Source organism: Microtus pennsylvanicus, chromosome 10 (assembly GCF_037038515.1).
Source record: "Microtus pennsylvanicus isolate mMicPen1 chromosome 10, mMicPen1.hap1, whole genome shotgun sequence".
Taxonomy (NCBI): domain Eukaryota; kingdom Metazoa; phylum Chordata; class Mammalia; order Rodentia; family Cricetidae; genus Microtus; species Microtus pennsylvanicus.
The window spans coordinates 85,218,194-85,235,159 of record NC_134588.1 but is presented as its reverse complement, the minus strand read 5'-3'; the positions used below and the strand labels follow the sequence as shown (position 1 = coordinate 85,235,159).

General features: G+C 44.1%; 1 protein-coding gene across 9 annotated transcripts in view; it reads left to right on the top strand.

Annotated features, from left to right (window-relative positions):
- The first annotated feature begins 4,615 nt into the window (after window positions 1-4,615).
- The window catches only part of Ccdc66 (coiled-coil domain containing 66), a 39,597-nt gene continuing 27,246 nt past the window's right edge, over window positions 4,616-16,966 (top strand). For 6 of the 9 annotated variants that reach the window (XM_075988866.1, XM_075988869.1, XM_075988867.1 and 3 more), the window contains exons 1-7: window positions 4,625-4,692; window positions 6,185-6,249; window positions 6,899-6,924; window positions 10,748-11,192; window positions 14,432-14,597; window positions 14,744-14,847; window positions 15,637-15,749. In XM_075988866.1, coding sequence (XP_075844981.1) covers window positions 4,682-4,692; window positions 6,185-6,249; window positions 6,899-6,924; window positions 10,748-11,192; window positions 14,432-14,597; window positions 14,744-14,847; window positions 15,637-15,749 — 930 coding nt within the window. In that variant the 5' untranslated portion in view covers window positions 4,625-4,681. Of the gene's footprint in view, window positions 4,693-6,184; window positions 6,250-6,898; window positions 6,925-10,747; window positions 11,193-14,431; window positions 14,598-14,743; window positions 14,848-15,598; window positions 15,750-16,966 lie in introns of all 9 variants that reach the window. The other 3 variants (XM_075988871.1, XM_075988872.1, XM_075988870.1) reach the window with 3 other exon arrangements.

Below are 16,966 nucleotides of genomic sequence, written 5' to 3'. Positions count from 1 at the left end.
TGTGGAGAATTAGACTGACATTTTGAAAACTCCTTTGGCAGCAGCGTGGAGAGCAGGCGTAAGAGCTCTCCTGGAGAGAACTACCAGAGTGGAGGCGGTGGGTGTGAAGACAGACTGAAGACACCCAGGCCCAGATGGCTCTCCTGATCTTTTGTTTGGAGACCCTGAGATCAGAAGGGTTAACTGACTAACTCCTTCCCCTCCGGTAAGTGTCACGGCTCTGATGGAAAGGAATCCTGGCAATGGAGAGCCAAGGAATGCAGAGTATTACAGCCCCAGTGGAAGAGTATTCTGACAGTTGGCAGCCAGGGATTAGCACAGGTCACAGTAAGCATAGCGGTTTACACCCCTGCTCTGGGGCAAGGTTTCCCCAATGCAACAGCTCTGCTCTGCCAGGAGAGGGCGATCTGAGCAAAGTTGTTCCGGCTCGGCGGGGCACTCTGGTACTCTGGAGTGTAGCAACTCCGCTCTGCTAGGAGAAGAACAAAAGTGTTACAGCGGGGAGCGTTCCAGCCCTGCCCCTCGTCTCTGCTCAGCTGAAGTGTTAACAGTGCCGTGCCGCTCCGCTCCTCTCCACTCCGTCACTGCTCCGGCAAAAGATCTTCACCCACCACCTCATTCAAGAGAGTTATTGGGATGTAAGAATCCAGGAGAGAAGCCGCCTCTTCCAAGGAGGAAGAAGAGCAGCCACAAACTAAACAGGCGCTGGGCTTAAACTTCTTAGGGGCCGAGTTTTCCCAAGGAGAAGAGGGATTGGTTAGTTTTTCCTGCTCAGGGATTGGTTAGTTTAGTTGGTCAAGGGCAGAGATGATTGATTTTAGGGTCAACCTGTGTTTCTCTCACTGGCTTTTTTTTTTTTTTTTAAAGCTTTTGGCTCTAGTTTCAGGGCCAGTACATAATTCTTTTACTGGCTCTGATTCTAGGGCCAAAGTATGTTGCTTTGGCCCTGGTTTCAGAGTCAGGGTGTATTTCTTTGGTTCTGGGCATGTGGCTAAAATATTTCTTTCACTGGCTTGGGTCTCAGAGCCAAGGTGTATTTCCTTCACTGGCTTGGGTCTCAGAGCCAGGGTGTGTTTCTTTCACTGGCTCTGGTTTCAGAGCCAGGGGGGTTTCTTTGGCTGTCCCCTTTCCCCTACACCTCCTCCCTTGCTGGTTACATATTTCTGAAGACATTTCCCAGGATTTCTCAGTGAAGACCTGCATCCCTTCACACCCCAACAATTTATGTAATTTAACTTTGCTTTCATATAATGCATATCTCTTTCAGTTTCTGTTGTCTGGTCCTGGAGACAGAGAGGAGTCTAATTAAGTTGTTCTGTGAAGCCATACTCACAAATAAATCCCCAGCATTGCTGTGTGTACGGAGGCTAAGAGAACTCCACTGATACAGGATATGGGCAAGCTTTCCCACTTGTGGAGTTCTGGGAGACCTTTGGTTGGTTGGTTTTTCTTTCCTTCTTTCTATTAATTTTCATACGTATGGGTGGTTTACCTATATACACATCTGTGTGCACATTTGCCTGGTGTGCACAGGTACCAAAAAAAAGGCATCCGATCTCCTGGGATTAGCATCACAGACAGTTGTGAGCTGTCATGTGGGTGCTGGGAATCAAACCTGGGTCCTCTGGGAGAGCAGCAAATGCTCGTCAACCACTGAGCCATCTCTGCAGACCATCTCGGACTATCTTTAGCCTAATCAATACCTATTTGCTGCCCATTTCTGTGTCTGTCTTACGGTTTTTCTTAGTAGACTACTAGCTTCCGCCACCCCAAAAGCTAAGCATGCCATCAGAGAGCTCCAGAGGCTGCTAACGGAGGTCCCCAGCTCTCCTGTGTGTACTCTCCAGACAGGGGTGGCACACGACTTTATCTCAGTACTAGCAGATCTCTGTGAGTTCAAGGCCAGCCTGGTCTCCAAGTTCCAGGACAGCCAAGGCTACACAGAGAAACCCTGTCTCGAAAACAACAAACAAACAAAAAAATAGGACACTTCCAAGAAGGAAGAGGACAGAACTGAGAGGAAACTCGGACTCTGAATGGCACCCAAATGCTGGAAGACCGAGACCTTTACGTATCATTTTCTTTTTTTGATTTTCGAGACAGGGTTTCTCCCTAGCTTTTTGGTTCCTGTCCTGGAACTAGCTCATGTAGACCAGGCTGGCCTCGCACTCACAGAGATCCGCCTGCCTCTGTCTCCCGAGTGCTGGGATTAAAGGTGTGCCCCACCACCGCCTGGCTACATATCATTTTCAAAGTGGCTGCTTTTTCTCATTCTGCTCTGCAGAACACCAGCTTCAGTGGGGAAGGGTTTCTTGGTCCTCATTCATTCATTCATTCATTCATTCACCTATTCATTCATTTATGCCCTGGCAATACTTAAACATGCATGGGTAGCCCGTTTATCAAGGTTCTCCAGTTGTTCCTATCCTAGGCAGTCCTAGATGCTTGTTTTATTGTCATACCCAAGGTTCCACAGTCTTCCTTTATACTGTCTATCCAGCGTATTTGCGTGGGGGCTTCCTTTTTGCTTTATCCCGTGCACTCCTCCAAGCAGTGCTATCTTCCGGGATCTGCCCTCATTGATTCTCATAATATGGCTGAAGTATCTCGAGTGCCTTTGCCATAGCCTTCTGGAGATGGAGATGTTTCTTAATGCCATCGGTGCTCAGCCTGTCTCTTCGTGTGCCGCCTAGAACACATCAGCCACTGTTCTGAGGAGCGTTTCATTGTCCAGGAGTACTAGTAGTCTTGAATATATTCCTCCTCAGCTCTCGAACACATCCGGCCACTGTTCTGAGGAGCGTTTCATTGTCCAGGAGTACTAGTAGTCTTGAATATATGCATTCCTCCTCAGCTCTTTACGTTCTGCACTGGTGATTACAACATGAACCAAACTCGTATACCTCTCACCAACATAGCTATCTCCAGGGCACAAAGAGGCACTGACCACTGAACCATTGAACAACACAACCTATGTCTAGTTGTCTGAATGACCCCTGTTAATGTATTAAGGCTCAGTCAAAACTGTCACTTGTTGCTCTTCCAGAGGCGCCAAGTTCGGACCCCAACACTCAAGTAGCTATGCCAACCCTGTTATTGGACAGGGTGGAAGCGGGGGAGCACACACACATACATATCTTTCAAAACAAAACAAGACAAAATTTAAAGATGGCTCTTCCTCAGGTAGTTCCTCCTCCTGGAACCCTAACAACAGAACAATGCTATTAGGGTTGCTTTCGGAGCGAGCATGGGTGACGGGTTTCAGGCTGGAGCTTGGGTGAGCCGAAAGTAATGACATTGGACTGAATACACCCAGCAAGCAAGATGACTTCTCCATGGCTGTACATACTTGGGCATCATCTCCCCAGAACCACGTGTAAATTATGGCAGTATTGTCTGTAATTGTCTGAGAAGGGTGGATGTCCCATGATCTTCCCTACCCACTTCTCAGATGAGGGTGTGTTCATTTGAACGCAATTGGCCTCGATAATCTCATTGGGAGTGTAGCAGAAACCAGAGACCTTAGGAGGATTCTAGGTGTCACACGAAGAGACAGGCTGAGCAGCGATGACATTAAGAAATATCTCCATCAGCCAGGCGGTGGTGGCGCATGCCTTTAATCTCAGTACTCCAAAGACAGAGGCAGGCAGATCTCTGTGAGTTCGAGGCCAGCCTGATCTACAAGAGCTAGTTCCAGGACAGGCTCCAGAGCTACAGAGAAACCCTATCTTGAAAAACAAAAAAACAGAGAGAGAGAGAGAGAGAGAGAGAGAGAGAGAGAGAGAGAGAGAGAGAGAGAGAGAGAGAGAGATATCTCCATCTACAGAAGGATATGGCAAAGGCACTTGAGATACTTCGGCCATATTACAAGAATCAATGATGGCAGATACCCGAAGATAGCGCTCCAGAGCTACAGAGAAACCCTATCTTGAAAAACAAAAAAACAGAGAGAGAGAGAGAGAGAGAGAGAGAGAGAGAGAGAGAGAGAGAGAGAGATCTCCATCTACAGAAGGATATGGCAAAGGCACTTGAGATACTTCGGCCATATTACAAGAATCAATGATGGCAGATACCCGAAGATAGCACTGCTTGGAGGAGCGCACGGGATAAGGCGAAGAGAAAGACCCAGAAAACGCTGGATAGACAGCATAAAGGAAGACTGTGGAACCTCGGGTATGACAATAACACAAGCATCTAGGACTACCTAGGATAGGAACAACTGAACAACCATCATAAACGGCTGCCCATGCATGCTTAAGCATTGCTGGGGCATAAATGATGATGATTTTATAGTACTTCAGTATGCAAAGCTTGATGAGACGCAAGAGACAGACACACACTATGTGTCCCAGGCGTTCCTAGTCTCTCAACATTTTGTGCTAAAATAAACTTCTCCTTTAAACACGAAATAAGAGAGTTACATCTGTTGTTTCTGTCTGTTTGGAAACATCTGTCTAAGCCAAGGCGACTCCCTGAGGACGGCGGGAACCCTGGGAATTGCAGACGCCCCTACAATGGGCAGCCCGGGGAGGCCGACTCAGGCCGAACACACCCGCTAGCATGCACCACTCTGATTGGCTCGACTGACCCTAGGCATCCAATCGGCGTGGCGTTTGTTGCGCAGCCGCGGCGACCTGGGTACACAAGTGGCCTGGCAAAGCTGCGGGTGGGCGACCGGGCCATGAACCTAGGGTAAGCGGGCGGGGACACCCTGGGCTGCAGGGCGGCGGGCGCGGGGACGACGGTCGAGCGCGGGCTGTGGTGGCGCAGCGCCCCGGAACGGGGACAGCGCCCCGGAGGGCGAGCAGCTCCGGTCGCCACCGATGCCCTGCACCAAGCTGGGGCACCCCTGGCTGGGGCAGGACTGAGTCTGGGCGTGGTCTTCATTTCAGAAGTTCAGCGTTTTTACCGGCTACCAAACCGGGATGTAGCCGCGCATCCAGAAGCTGGATGTTAGGTTCTCATGTGGGAGTTTATCCTGCCCCCGGGAGGAGAGGTAGGATAGGGTACTAGCAACTTCGGTTTCATTCAAGATGTTGCCTTATAACGTAAACATGAGCAGTTCATAGCCCTGCTACCGAATGCCTCAAACAAGCTTTCTCCCAGATTGTTTGCTTTAACAAACCAAGGCACTTTGATTCCTCTATCAAAGCAACACTGAGTTCAGCTTTGCTAGTTAGACCTTGGTTTGATATTTTCTCTTTAACATCACCTTTGTCTTCTTTGCTGTTCATGGACACATTACCCATCCATCCCCAATAAAACAATGAAATACTGTGTGTGATCCCACCAGTGGAGTTGTGATGATTACCTTAATAGACAAGAGAAGTTTTGCTGGTAGCGTTTACCGTTTTTATATTGGTGCCTTTGACATGTAAAGTGTTGTACTAGCCAACGTTTCTTGTGCATTTATTATGATAGTAAAAACAAAGAGGCACTAAAGCATTCATGTATCATATGAAATATGCCCAAACTGGCATATTTAAGCAGCTGTCACCTTGGTGACCATTTTAAACATTTCCACGTGCTTTCAGCCCTCCTTAGAATAGTCAGTCATGAACCATTACAAAACTAATAAATGGCATATCAGTGTCTTACACCTTGGTAAGTAGTTTGTGGCAGTAGCATGGGATTTTTGGTATAGAGCTACAGGTTAAAGGATGCTGTTATAACCTAATTACTTTATTCCTTACCAGTAGCAAAAATCATGTTTCAGGTTAAAAATGGCAAACATTTGCCTCATTGAGAAGTTATAAGTCTTTTCCTGTGATTTTTTTCCTCTTTAGTTGAAAAATCCTTTCTAGATATTTATTTTGATTATGTGTGTATGGGTGTCATGTCTGCACATAAGACTATGGGTCACTTGTGTGCCTGGTGCCCTTGAAGGCCAGAGAGGTGATTGTTAGCTACAGCGTTGGTTCAGCTCTTTAAAAAATACTCTAAAATATAAAGACTACTTTGGAGAGGGGTTCAGGCAGGAGGATCAGGAATTCAAAGCCGGCATGGCCTACATTAATGAGGGTGAGGGCTTCGTGGACTATGTGACTTTAGAGAAACAAAGCCCCTGCTTTGATGTTCACATGATTCCTATATACAGTCAGAGGAATAGGTTTACTTTCAAGGTTCATATAAATATTTCTGGTTGCTATTAAAGTGTCGAAATCAATTTCTTTTTATATTGCAGAGATGGCTTAAAGCTTGAAACTGAATTATTGGATGGAAAAACCAAGCTGATACTGTCTCCATATGGTATGCTGTGTTATTGGAAGTCTAAAATGTTTAAGTTTATATGTAGAACATGTAGTAGTTTGGCAGACATTTTGCTTGTGATACAGTTAAATGACACTTGGAAAAAGCTTTTTCTCTTAAGCGTCTTTGAATTGATATTTATCCGAGTAAAATCAGATTGCGACAGTGATTGCTGCTGTCCGTTTTGGTTCATAAAATGTATTCCATCTGTCATGTTTTTGATGCTAGCATACCTTCTTGCTGAATCAGTAATGCAGGTGGAGTTTAGAAAATTATGTGCTTTGCATGTTACCAAACTATTGTTTGAGAAAGTTATATTTATATTAATATAGCCATAATTGCTAAAGTATTTATTATTAGTAGTATTATTTGTTAGTTTTGAAACTCAGTATAGTTTTCAGTCTTCTCCATGAAGTTACTTGCCTACTCCCCACACGTGGGTTTATAGTCTTGCCCTGGGAAGATAACTGAAACAAAGATGAAATGGAGGTCACTACTTGAACCACCACATTGTAAAAGTTGGACTACTCAAGTGGGGCTTAATGCTTTTGGGCTGGTATTTTTATTGTCATCTTAAACAGCACTGAACGTTTTCTTTTGTCACCTATGCTTTGGGTTTATAGTTTAGTAATTTTATTTTCTTTTGTAGAACATAAATCAAAAGTTTCTGTGAAGGTAAGTTAAGTGATTTTTGACCCTACCTGTTTCCACGTGTGAAATGTATACTTTCATTGGTTCTAAATGTTGAGGCAGGGTCTCTGAGTTGTACCCAGAACCAGCCAGTCTAGTCAGTCTGGGCAACTTTCTCTAGAGGATTTCCTGCCTCTGCTTTCTGAGCGCTGGGATTACAGGCTGGTCTTCATATGCGCCCAGCATTCATGTGTGCTCTGAGCATCTGAATACTGCTCCTTGCAGTTTTGTAGCAAGCACTTTAATCACTGGGCAATCTCCCCAACCAGAACTTCGTCTTGATGGTATAAGGAGTAGTCATAGCTGGGCGTTGGTGGCGCACGCCTTTAATCCCAGCACTCGGGAGGCAGAGGCAGGCGGATCTCTGTGAGTTCGAGACCAGCCTGGTCTACAAGAGCTAGTTCCAGGACAGGCTCCAAAACCACAGAGAAACCCTGTCTCGAAAAACCAAAAAAAAAAAAGAAGTAGTCATAGAACTTGGTTTAAAAAAGAAAAGAAAAAAAGCGGTGTACTATGAAAAGGTGTTTATGACATAATCTCATCCATTAAGCTCTTGGGAATGATATGGGCTCTGTTGTTTTTTTTGCTAAGAAACCTGAACATAACTGAACTTTTATGGGTAAGGTTTTGTTTTTGTTTTTTTCCAGTCTCCTTTTATTATTCCTCTTTGGTTCAGAATTAACTAAGTATATCTTGATATAATGTGTCATGGTTTCCTGTGTAATAGCCCTCCCTGACTGTTCTGGAACATTCACTTCATAGACCAGGCTGGCCTCGAACTCACAGATATCCCCCTGCCTTTGCTTCCAGAGTGCTGGGATTAAAGACATGCGCCCCCACTTCCCAGCTGAGGTTTTGGGTTTTGGTTATGTTTTAAGAAGACCTTTTCTGTATAACACTTCTGGCACAACTGGAATATGGCAAAATAATCCTTGTCACTGGACTGCAGTCAATAGGTTTGTGTCCAGCAGGGGTTTCCAGCAGCGTGAAGCTCCACACGGCGTCCAGCTCCATTCTGGCCTCTATTGTCCTCTTCAGGAGAGGGAGACAGTGAAAAGCTCTGCCCTTGTTCTCCAGAAGAGCGAGGTCAGGTAGATGAGTACAGTGACAGAGTTGGGGGGAGCTAGAGACCAGTGTGGAACCGAGAACGACACACACATGAGGTGACTTTGTGATTAGAAGTTCAGAGATGAGGGATTAGTTAATGAAGTTGGGAAGTATATTCCAGGCTTTCAGAAAATACTACAAAATGCCAAATTATGAAAAATAAGTTATTGCAGAAAATGGGTGTACCCAGGGACACTTAGGACACAAAGCTTGTGTGGAACGTTTGAATTTTTGCTCCAATACTCAGGCTAGCAAAGAACTTTATTGTCTTCCTGCCCCCGCCACAGTGCTGGGATTTCAGGCTTACGCTACAAGCTCAGCTCAGAGTAGGAATTTTGATAAGGGAGGTGGATATAATCTAGCTTCCTAGGTGGGAAAGCACAGTATGTAGCCCTGTGAAGGCAGATGGATGGCCATCACTGAAACTGATTACGGGTCAGTGACAGCAGTCTAAGGAGCGCCTGGTAAGGCACTGAACTTAACCTGGTGGTCACAGGGATGACAGGGGCCAGAAGTAGTTTCTGAGGCCTGTTACGGGAGTGCACAACACTTAGGAGTTTGAATGAGATGATGTTTAAAGAAGTAAAGTGCCCAACGATGACACCGTCTCGTGAGTGAAGGCAGCAGAAGAGCAGCGTTCCAGCGGCTGGAGATGGTGTGAGCTGGTGGCTGGGGTCACCTGGCGGAGCCATGTGCAGTGTTTGATAATTTGATTGATAAAGTGACTTTTGAAAAACTAAAAGGACTTGGTTTTGAGGTGTTTTGTTTTGAGAAGAAGTTGGGAAGTATATTCCAGGACTATAGAAAATATTACAAAATGCCAAATTATGAAAAATAAGTTATTGTGGAAGATGTTGTACCTTGGGGACATATAGGACATAAAGTTTACCTTTATATCTCCACACAGCCCTGGCTGTCCTGGAACTCACAAGATGCACCTGCCTCTGCCTCCTGAGTGCTAGATTAAAGGGGTAAACCACACTTGGCTCTAAAATGACTTGTTTATGCCTAAAAATGAGAATCTGAAATCTGGCATTCTTGAATTTCTTGAACTATTGGAGGATCTTCCAGCTAGGCTGTATCCTGTACAAGAGTGCAGCAGAGCTGGGAAAGTATGGTGGCATCCTTTAGGTGAGAGAAATGCCCTGGAGATCATGCCAGTTTCCATCTGGTCTAACCTATTCACCCATCATTTAGACAGTTATATTGTAAAAGCTCCAGGGATGCAAAAGCAGAAAGGTACCCAGATGCTGGAGTTATCCAAAACCTGCAGCCAGCAGCTGGAGAGATGGCTCAGTGGCTAAGAGCACTGACTGCTCCTGCAACAGGGCAGCTCATACCCATCTGTAACTCCAGTCCCAGGGGATCTCACACTTCTTCTGACCTCATAAACATAAACTCAGGCACACATACATAAAATATATATTTTTAAAAACAATCAAAACCTAGAGCCAGGAATACACAAGTGAGGGGTTTGCTTAGTATATGTGACAGACTACAGATTAAAGAATGGAAAAGAAAGGATTGTTAGGAAGGAAATGAGCAAGCGGGGTGGTGCTAGGTGGGCAGGTAGTCAAGCCCAGCATGTGTAAACAGTACTTAGGGTTGGGATGTGGGAGAGAATGGGCTAGAAAGAAGGAGTGATAGCCTTTATCTCGAACTTGGAATTGTGGAGCGCTTGCAGTTGTGGGTTCTTACAGGGTCAATATAAGATCACTGGGGTCACAGTGTAACATCAGGGACACTGGGGAATTGATGTGGGAGAGTCTTCTGTTTTGTGTTGATTTCATTGGTTAATAAAGAGGCTGCCTTGGCTCTTTGATAGGACAGAAAATTAGGTAGGCGGAGTAAACAACAAAATGCTGGGAAGAAGGGAAGTTAGGCAGACACCAAGGATCCAGCCACCAGGTCAGACGTGCTGAATCTTTCCCGGTAAGACAGCACTTCGTGGTGCTACACAGGTTATTAAAAGTGGGTTAATCAAGATGTGAGAATTAGCCATTAAGAGGCTGGAACTATTGGGCCAGGCAGTGTTTAAATGAATACAATTTGTGTGTTGTTATTTCGGGTGTAAAGCTAACCATGCAGGAGCCAGGCGGGATGAAAAACGGGCCTGCCCGCAGCTCCTTCTACAGGGAATGAGTGAGGCCATCTGGAGAATATCGGATGAGTATCAGGAAGTGACTGCCAGAAGCGTGGAAGAATTACTATGTGGCTGTGACCACGATAGTAATTCACACGGGACTGGAATTGGTAAGTGTGGCCGAGCAGCTAAGATAAGCGATAAGGACTGGTAACCTCAAAGAGAGTGTGAGTTACATAATTTACTGGTACAAAATTCAAAGCTGGCATATGAAGATGACCTATAACATACAATTTTATTTGTGTTCTCTATTACCTAGAGTTAAAATAATTTCTCATTGTTGAGTCTTTGAAGGGAAAGTTTGCACAGGTAAACACTATCTTATGGCTATAGTACCTAATTAATAGCATAATGAAATGCTTAGAGGCCTGGTTTATCACAGATTTTAAGCATAAAGATGATGTTAGCCAGGTGTAGTGGTTCGTACTTGCAGTCTCAGAAGAGATGAGGGGATCAAGGCCAGCTTAGGCTGCATAGCAAAACTGTGTCTCCAGACAGAAAGGAACAGGTCAGTTTTTTTCATATACTGTCATAAAGAATAAACTTGTGTTTTCACAGATGGGAAATAAGATCAAGATTGCAAAATGTCCTTTAAGAATAAAACAGACTGGACACATTCTAAGATCAACACAGAATTCTTACACTGGGAGTGAAAACGTTTTTCAAAAGAAGTTAATCAGTTCAGAAACTTCACAGGCAAGATCTGAGAAAAGCAGATTACCGTTTTCACCGTCTCAGGGTTCATGTCAGCAGCATGCAGAAAAAGACTGTCTTCATTTCCCGAAAGAGTCTTCACCTGCAGCCTCTACCGCCCAGAAGATTATAAACACCGCAGATAAATGCCGAGTGGCTCAACAGAAGCCTTGCAAAACACACATCAGCGAAAACATGAACAGCAGCGTGGTGTGTCTAACCCAAGACCAACTACAGCAGATTTTGATGAGTGTGAGCCAAGGAAGTGGATCTGTGTCCCTAGCTGAAAATGGAAAGGAGGAGAAAGCAAGTAAGATTCTTCTTAAACCTTGTTAACTATTAATTTTCCCAGTATGTACTTTTGTATTTCAGATTCATTGGCTGCTTTTGAGACTGTCTCTTGAAATCTGATTTAACATGCAGTGACCTTTTGTTTTCTTGGAGGGAGGGTGTTACAAGACAGGGTTTCTCTGTGTAGCCCTGACTATCCTGGAACACTCTCTGTAGCCTAGCCTGGCCTCAAACTCACAGAGATCCGCCTGCCTCTGCCTCCTGAATGCTGGGATTAAAGGTGTACACCACCATACATTAGGCCTTACATAAAATATGTAAAACTGCTTTATAATGTTGCCATATGTTAAGATTAATGCTTAAAATATTTTTTTCTTTCTTTCTTTCTCCTCCCCTCCCTCCCTCCCTCCCTCCCTCCCTCCCTCCCTCCCTCCCTCCCTTTCTTTCTTTGTCAGGGTCTCTTTATGTAGCTCTGATCTGGTCCTGGAGCTTTGTACATAGACCAGGCTGGTGCTCAGACTCACGAAGATCCATCTGCCTCTGCCTATTGAGTGCTGGGATTGAAAGCCTTTGACACTGTGCCTGGCCTCAAAATAATCTTAAAAGCTGGTTTGGGGGCTGGAGAGATAGCTCAGTAGTTAAAATATTTATATAAGCCAGCAATGGGGTTTAGCCTTATAGTCCCTGAACTCAGCAGATTGGGGCAGGAGTACACAAACTGAGGCAAGCTTGAGCCACACAGTGGGAACCCATTTCAAAAACAAAAAATTACACGCAAGGGTTTAAAAAGATAAGCCTCTGATATTGAAGGGAATCTTAAGACACCTTGCTGTGAAGACTTGAGTTTCTGAAAGACCATGCACTGGTTCCTGCTTGTGCTTCCTGTCTTCCCTCCATCCCTGCTGAGGTTGGCTATACTGTTCTTTCACTGATGTAAATCAGATGTGTTCCTAGAAGAGTATTGTAGGCTTTCTGTTCCCACTGTCAGCTCTGAGCTCAGGCATTGTGACTGTGAAGGTACTCAGATACCATGGAAGGGTCACGCAGGCAGCTTGGGTGCTCCCGCCTGTGCAGAGTGGGGTTCCTTCTCCCCGTCTAGATATCTGTAAAATAAGGGAAGCTGGCTTTCTTTAGGCCAGAATTGTAGCTCAGAACTGTATAGGTATAAGGAGAGTTAATACCAGTAGAGTTAAGACATTTTACTTAATCCTGAGGTAACTTGCATTTTAGATGCTCCCTCTTCTAAGAGAAATGACACATTCAGGAGGGATCACATGGATGTTTAAGCTAGAACATGAACTTTTTGTACAAGACTTGATTTAATTATGGTAGCTGGGCACATAGACTACAGTTCACAGAAAACTTCCACAGATAAAGAAGAAAAACAAGGTCATGGTTGTTGTTTTTTTAATAAATTTATTTATTCATTTATTTTACATCCCGGCCACAGTTTCCCCTCTCTCTTCACCTCCCAGTCTCTCCCTCCATCCCCTCTCTGTTCCCACCCCCCAAACCATTATTCCTCCATTTATTTATGGGAGGTCATGGTTTTAATTGAACTATTTGCATTTGCCTCTCTATTGTGATTTATATTATAGTTATATATAATTACAAATTACATGTAATTTTAAATTATATAAATTAAGCTATAAATATAAATTATTTTGGCAAGAGTGAATGGAGGTGTTTTGTTTTGTAACTAGGCTGGCTTCAAACTCAGGACATAGCTGAAGATTGACCTTCTGCCTTCCTGCCTCCACCTCCTGAGCTTTTCAACATAGTTGTGCTCCACCTTACTGGTTCGTGCAATGCTAGAGATGGAGTATACTGGGTTGGCATACAAGCAAGCATTTCGCTGTGTTCTAGACAAGCTTAGTGGTATTCCCAGCCCTGATTCTTCTGTCTTGGCTTTGGTTTTGTTGTCGTTGTAAAAAGTCGTACAGCTGTGACAAGGAGTCAGCTGTTTAACCTCTGGGCCTCAACTTTCTCTTTTTCTTGATTATTGTTTGGGGTAAGGGTCTCATGTAGGTCAGCCTGGCCTCAGTCTACCAGTACTCTGTCTCACACGAGAAGATCCTGTCAGTCTGTTTTTGCTGTTGTTTCCAGGGTCGTCTTAAACTCCTCCCAGCTTTCCTTCCCTTGCCTCCCAAGTGCCAAGACTCTAGGTTTGCGCTATGTGCTGGATTATGTGGTGCTGGGGTCAGCCTAAGGCTGTGTTCGTGCTGGATTATGTGTGACCGGCCTGTCAGCCTTTGTTTTTGAGATGCTGTCAGTAGCTGAGTGATGTGGGAGTGTCATCTATCTGTTGCTTTCATTGGTTAATTAATAAAGAAACTGCTTAGCCTTTGATAGGCCAGCCCTTAGGTGGGTGGAGTAGACAGAAAAGAATTCTGGGAGAAAGAAAGCAGAGTCAGGCAGTAGCCATAGCTCTCCTCTCTGAGATGGATGCAGTTAAGAATATTCCCGGTAAGACATCAACCTCGTGGTGTTACACTCATTAGAAATGGGTTAATCAAGATGTGAGAGTTAGCCAGTAAGATGCTAGAGCTAATGGGCCAAACAGTGTTTAAAAGAATACAGTTTCGCCGGGCGGTGGTGGCTCACGCCTTTAATCCCAGCACTCGGGAGGCAGAGGCAGGTGGATCTCTGTGAGTTCGAGACCAGCCTGGTCTACAGAGCTAGTTCCAGGACAGGCTCCAAAGCCACAAAGAAACCCTGTCTCGAAAAACCAAAAAAAAAAAAAAAGAAAAAAAGAATACAGTTTCCATGTAATTATTTCAGGGCATAAGCTAGCCAGGCGGCCGTGAGCTGGGACGCAGGGCAGCCCGCAGCTCTTTCTACAGCTGAGGCTGCCTTAACTTCTGATTCCCTTGCTCTGTCTCCTGAGTGCCAGGATTACAGGTGTGTGCTATCATTCCCAAGAGTCAGGCTCTAACTGTGTAGCCAGGGCTGGCCTGAAACAGATTGGCCTACCTCTGCCTCCTGAGTGCTGGGACTAAAGGTTGGCGCTTCCACACTTCCCTGTTTTCATTTATTTATTTATTTATTTATTTATTTATTTATTTATTTTGAGACAAGGTCTTACTCTGCATCCTAGGCTGGCCTCAAACTCCGAGTGATCCTCCTGCCCCGGCTTCCTGAGTTTTACCTGAGGGTTATGGGTATGAGCCGTCATGCCTGCTAAGACTTTTCTTTTGACTGGACATTAGGATGATTTTAAAACATGTGTGATTTTAAAACATGTGTTTTATTTCCTAGGCCAAGACAGTTTCCAGTTGATCAGTGCCCCTAGCCAGCTGAAGGGTGTGAATGCCACAGGGTCACTGCAGAAGACGGAGGCCGTCTCACCTGTCTCAGATGAAGGGAAGTGTGTCCTCAGTAGAGCTCAAGAGGCCCTTCAGCAGTGTGAGCAGAAAATGGCCATGTATGTGACTCACGTGTGTTTCCCGGGTATTTGGAGAATATGTATTTGCCTGTCCATTGCATGTGAAGTGCTCTGAAGATTTGGCCATCAGTCACATGGAAACATAATGATAAGGCTCCTTGGTTCCTGTGTGTGTTCTGTCTTAGAGAGAATGAGTGGAAGCCAGCTGACATATTCAGTACTCTGGGGGAACGGGAGCGCGATAGAAGTTTGTTGGAAGCCAGAAGAGTGCAGTGGAAGAAAGAGCTGGGTAATTTATATGCTTTCTGGTATAGGTCTGTTGGCCCATGGGGTACTTGGTTACCTTTTAGTACATTAGCAAGTTTGGTTCAGTATGAGCAGTGCGCCTCTAGCATCCTTCTGGATCCTGCAAGTAGTCCTGAACCTTTTCTGTTTGTGTCTCTGTGTGTGTGTGTGTGTGTGTGTGTGTGTGTGTGTGTGTGTAGGTCAGAGAACAATTTGTAAGGGTCAGTTCTCTTCTTCCACTGTTGGGATTGGATTTAGGGTGTCAGACTTGGTGACCAGTGAGCCATCTCACCAGCCTATAACTCCAGTTCCTATTTTACCTTCAGAAGTTAGTGAGAACTGAGAACATCCTGCCCTGAAATAGGTGATACTATTGCCTAATTTTACAGAAGAAACCAAGTTTTAGCGTAAAAAATAGCAGTGTATCTGTTACGTCAGCAGTAAGAAGTTGAGCTTGGAGTTGACCCTAAAGTTAGGCTATGGACCTTATAAATCTGTTAGTAATAATAACATAGAAAGGTGGAAACGCAGAGCAGTTAGCACAACAGTATTCTGTTACTATCTCTGTAATAAAAACATTCTGTCTATGCTGTACTTAAGTTTAACTCTAATTCAATGTTTTCTTTTATCCCACATCCTTCAAAGTTCCTTTCTGCCTTGTGAGTCATCTTCTCCCAAGCAAACTACTTTGATTAACTGCTACATTTTGTACTCCTTAAGGTCGTGATTTGTTTACATGATTCTTTTTTTTACAGTTTTTATATGCATTTTTTAAAAAGGACATTATTTATAGATGAACAGGTTGCCTTAAAAAAGAAAGAAAAAGAAGCTTCTCAAAAATGGAACGATCCTTGGACAAAATCTGAACTAGAATGTGAGAAACTTCACATCCTTGACCAGTCTAAGGTAAGAATATCACATTCAGTCAAGCATTCTTTTTTTTTTTTTATTGATAAGTATTGAGCTCTACATTTTTCTCTGTTCCCCTCCCTGCCTCTTCCCTCCGCACTGCAACCCTTGCCCAAGGTCTCCAGCTCCCAGTTTACTCAGGAGATCTTGTCTTTTTTCTACTTTCTACTTCCCATGTAGATTAGATGTATGTAAGTCTCTCTTAGTGTCCACATTGTGGTCTAAGTTCTCTGGGATTGTGATTTGTAGGCTGGTTTTCTTTGCTTTATGTTTAAAATCTACCTATGAGTGAGTACACATGATAATTGTCTTTCTGCGTATGCGTTACCTCACTCAAAATAATGCTTTCTAGCTCCATCCATTTTCCTGCAAAATTCAAGCTGTTATTTTTTCTGCTGTGTAGTACTCCATTGTGTAAATGTACCATGTTTTCCTTATCCATTCTTCGGTCAAGGGGCATTTAGGTTGTTTCCAGGTTCTGGCTATGACAAACAAAGCTGCTATAAACATAGTTGAGCACATGTCCTTGTGGCACAATTGAGCATCCTTTGGATATATACTGAAAAGTGATATTACTGCGTCATGAGGAAGGGTGTTTCCTGATTTTCTGAGAAATCGCCACATTGACATCCAAAGGGATTGTACCAGCTTGCATTCCCACCAGCAATGCAGAAGTGTTCCTTTTCCCCCACAACCTCTCTAGCATAAGTTGTCATTAGTGTTTTTGATCTTGGCCATTCTTACAGGTGTAAGATGGAATCTCAGAGTTGTTTTGATTTGCATTTCTCTGATGACTCTAAGAATGTTGAACATTTCCTTAAGTGTCTTTCAGCCATGTTAGATTTCTCTGATGAGTTCTCTGTTTAGGTCTGTACTCTATTTTTTTTTATTAGATTATGTGTTCTTTTGGTGTCCAATTTCTTGAGTTCTTTGCATATTTTGGAGATCAGACCTCTGTCTGATGTGGGGTTAGTGAAGATCTTTTCCCCTCTTGTAGGCTGCCGTTTGTTGACCATGTTGAAGTCTTTGAAGAATTTTGCTGGGATTTTGATGGGCATTGTGTTGAATCTGTAGATTTCTTTAGGTAAGATTGCCATTTTTTACTATGTTAATTCTGCCTACCCATGAGCATGGGAGATCTTTCCACTTTTTGGTGTCTTCTTCAATTTCTTTCTTCAAAGATTTAAAGTTCTTATCATACAAGTCTTCCTTCC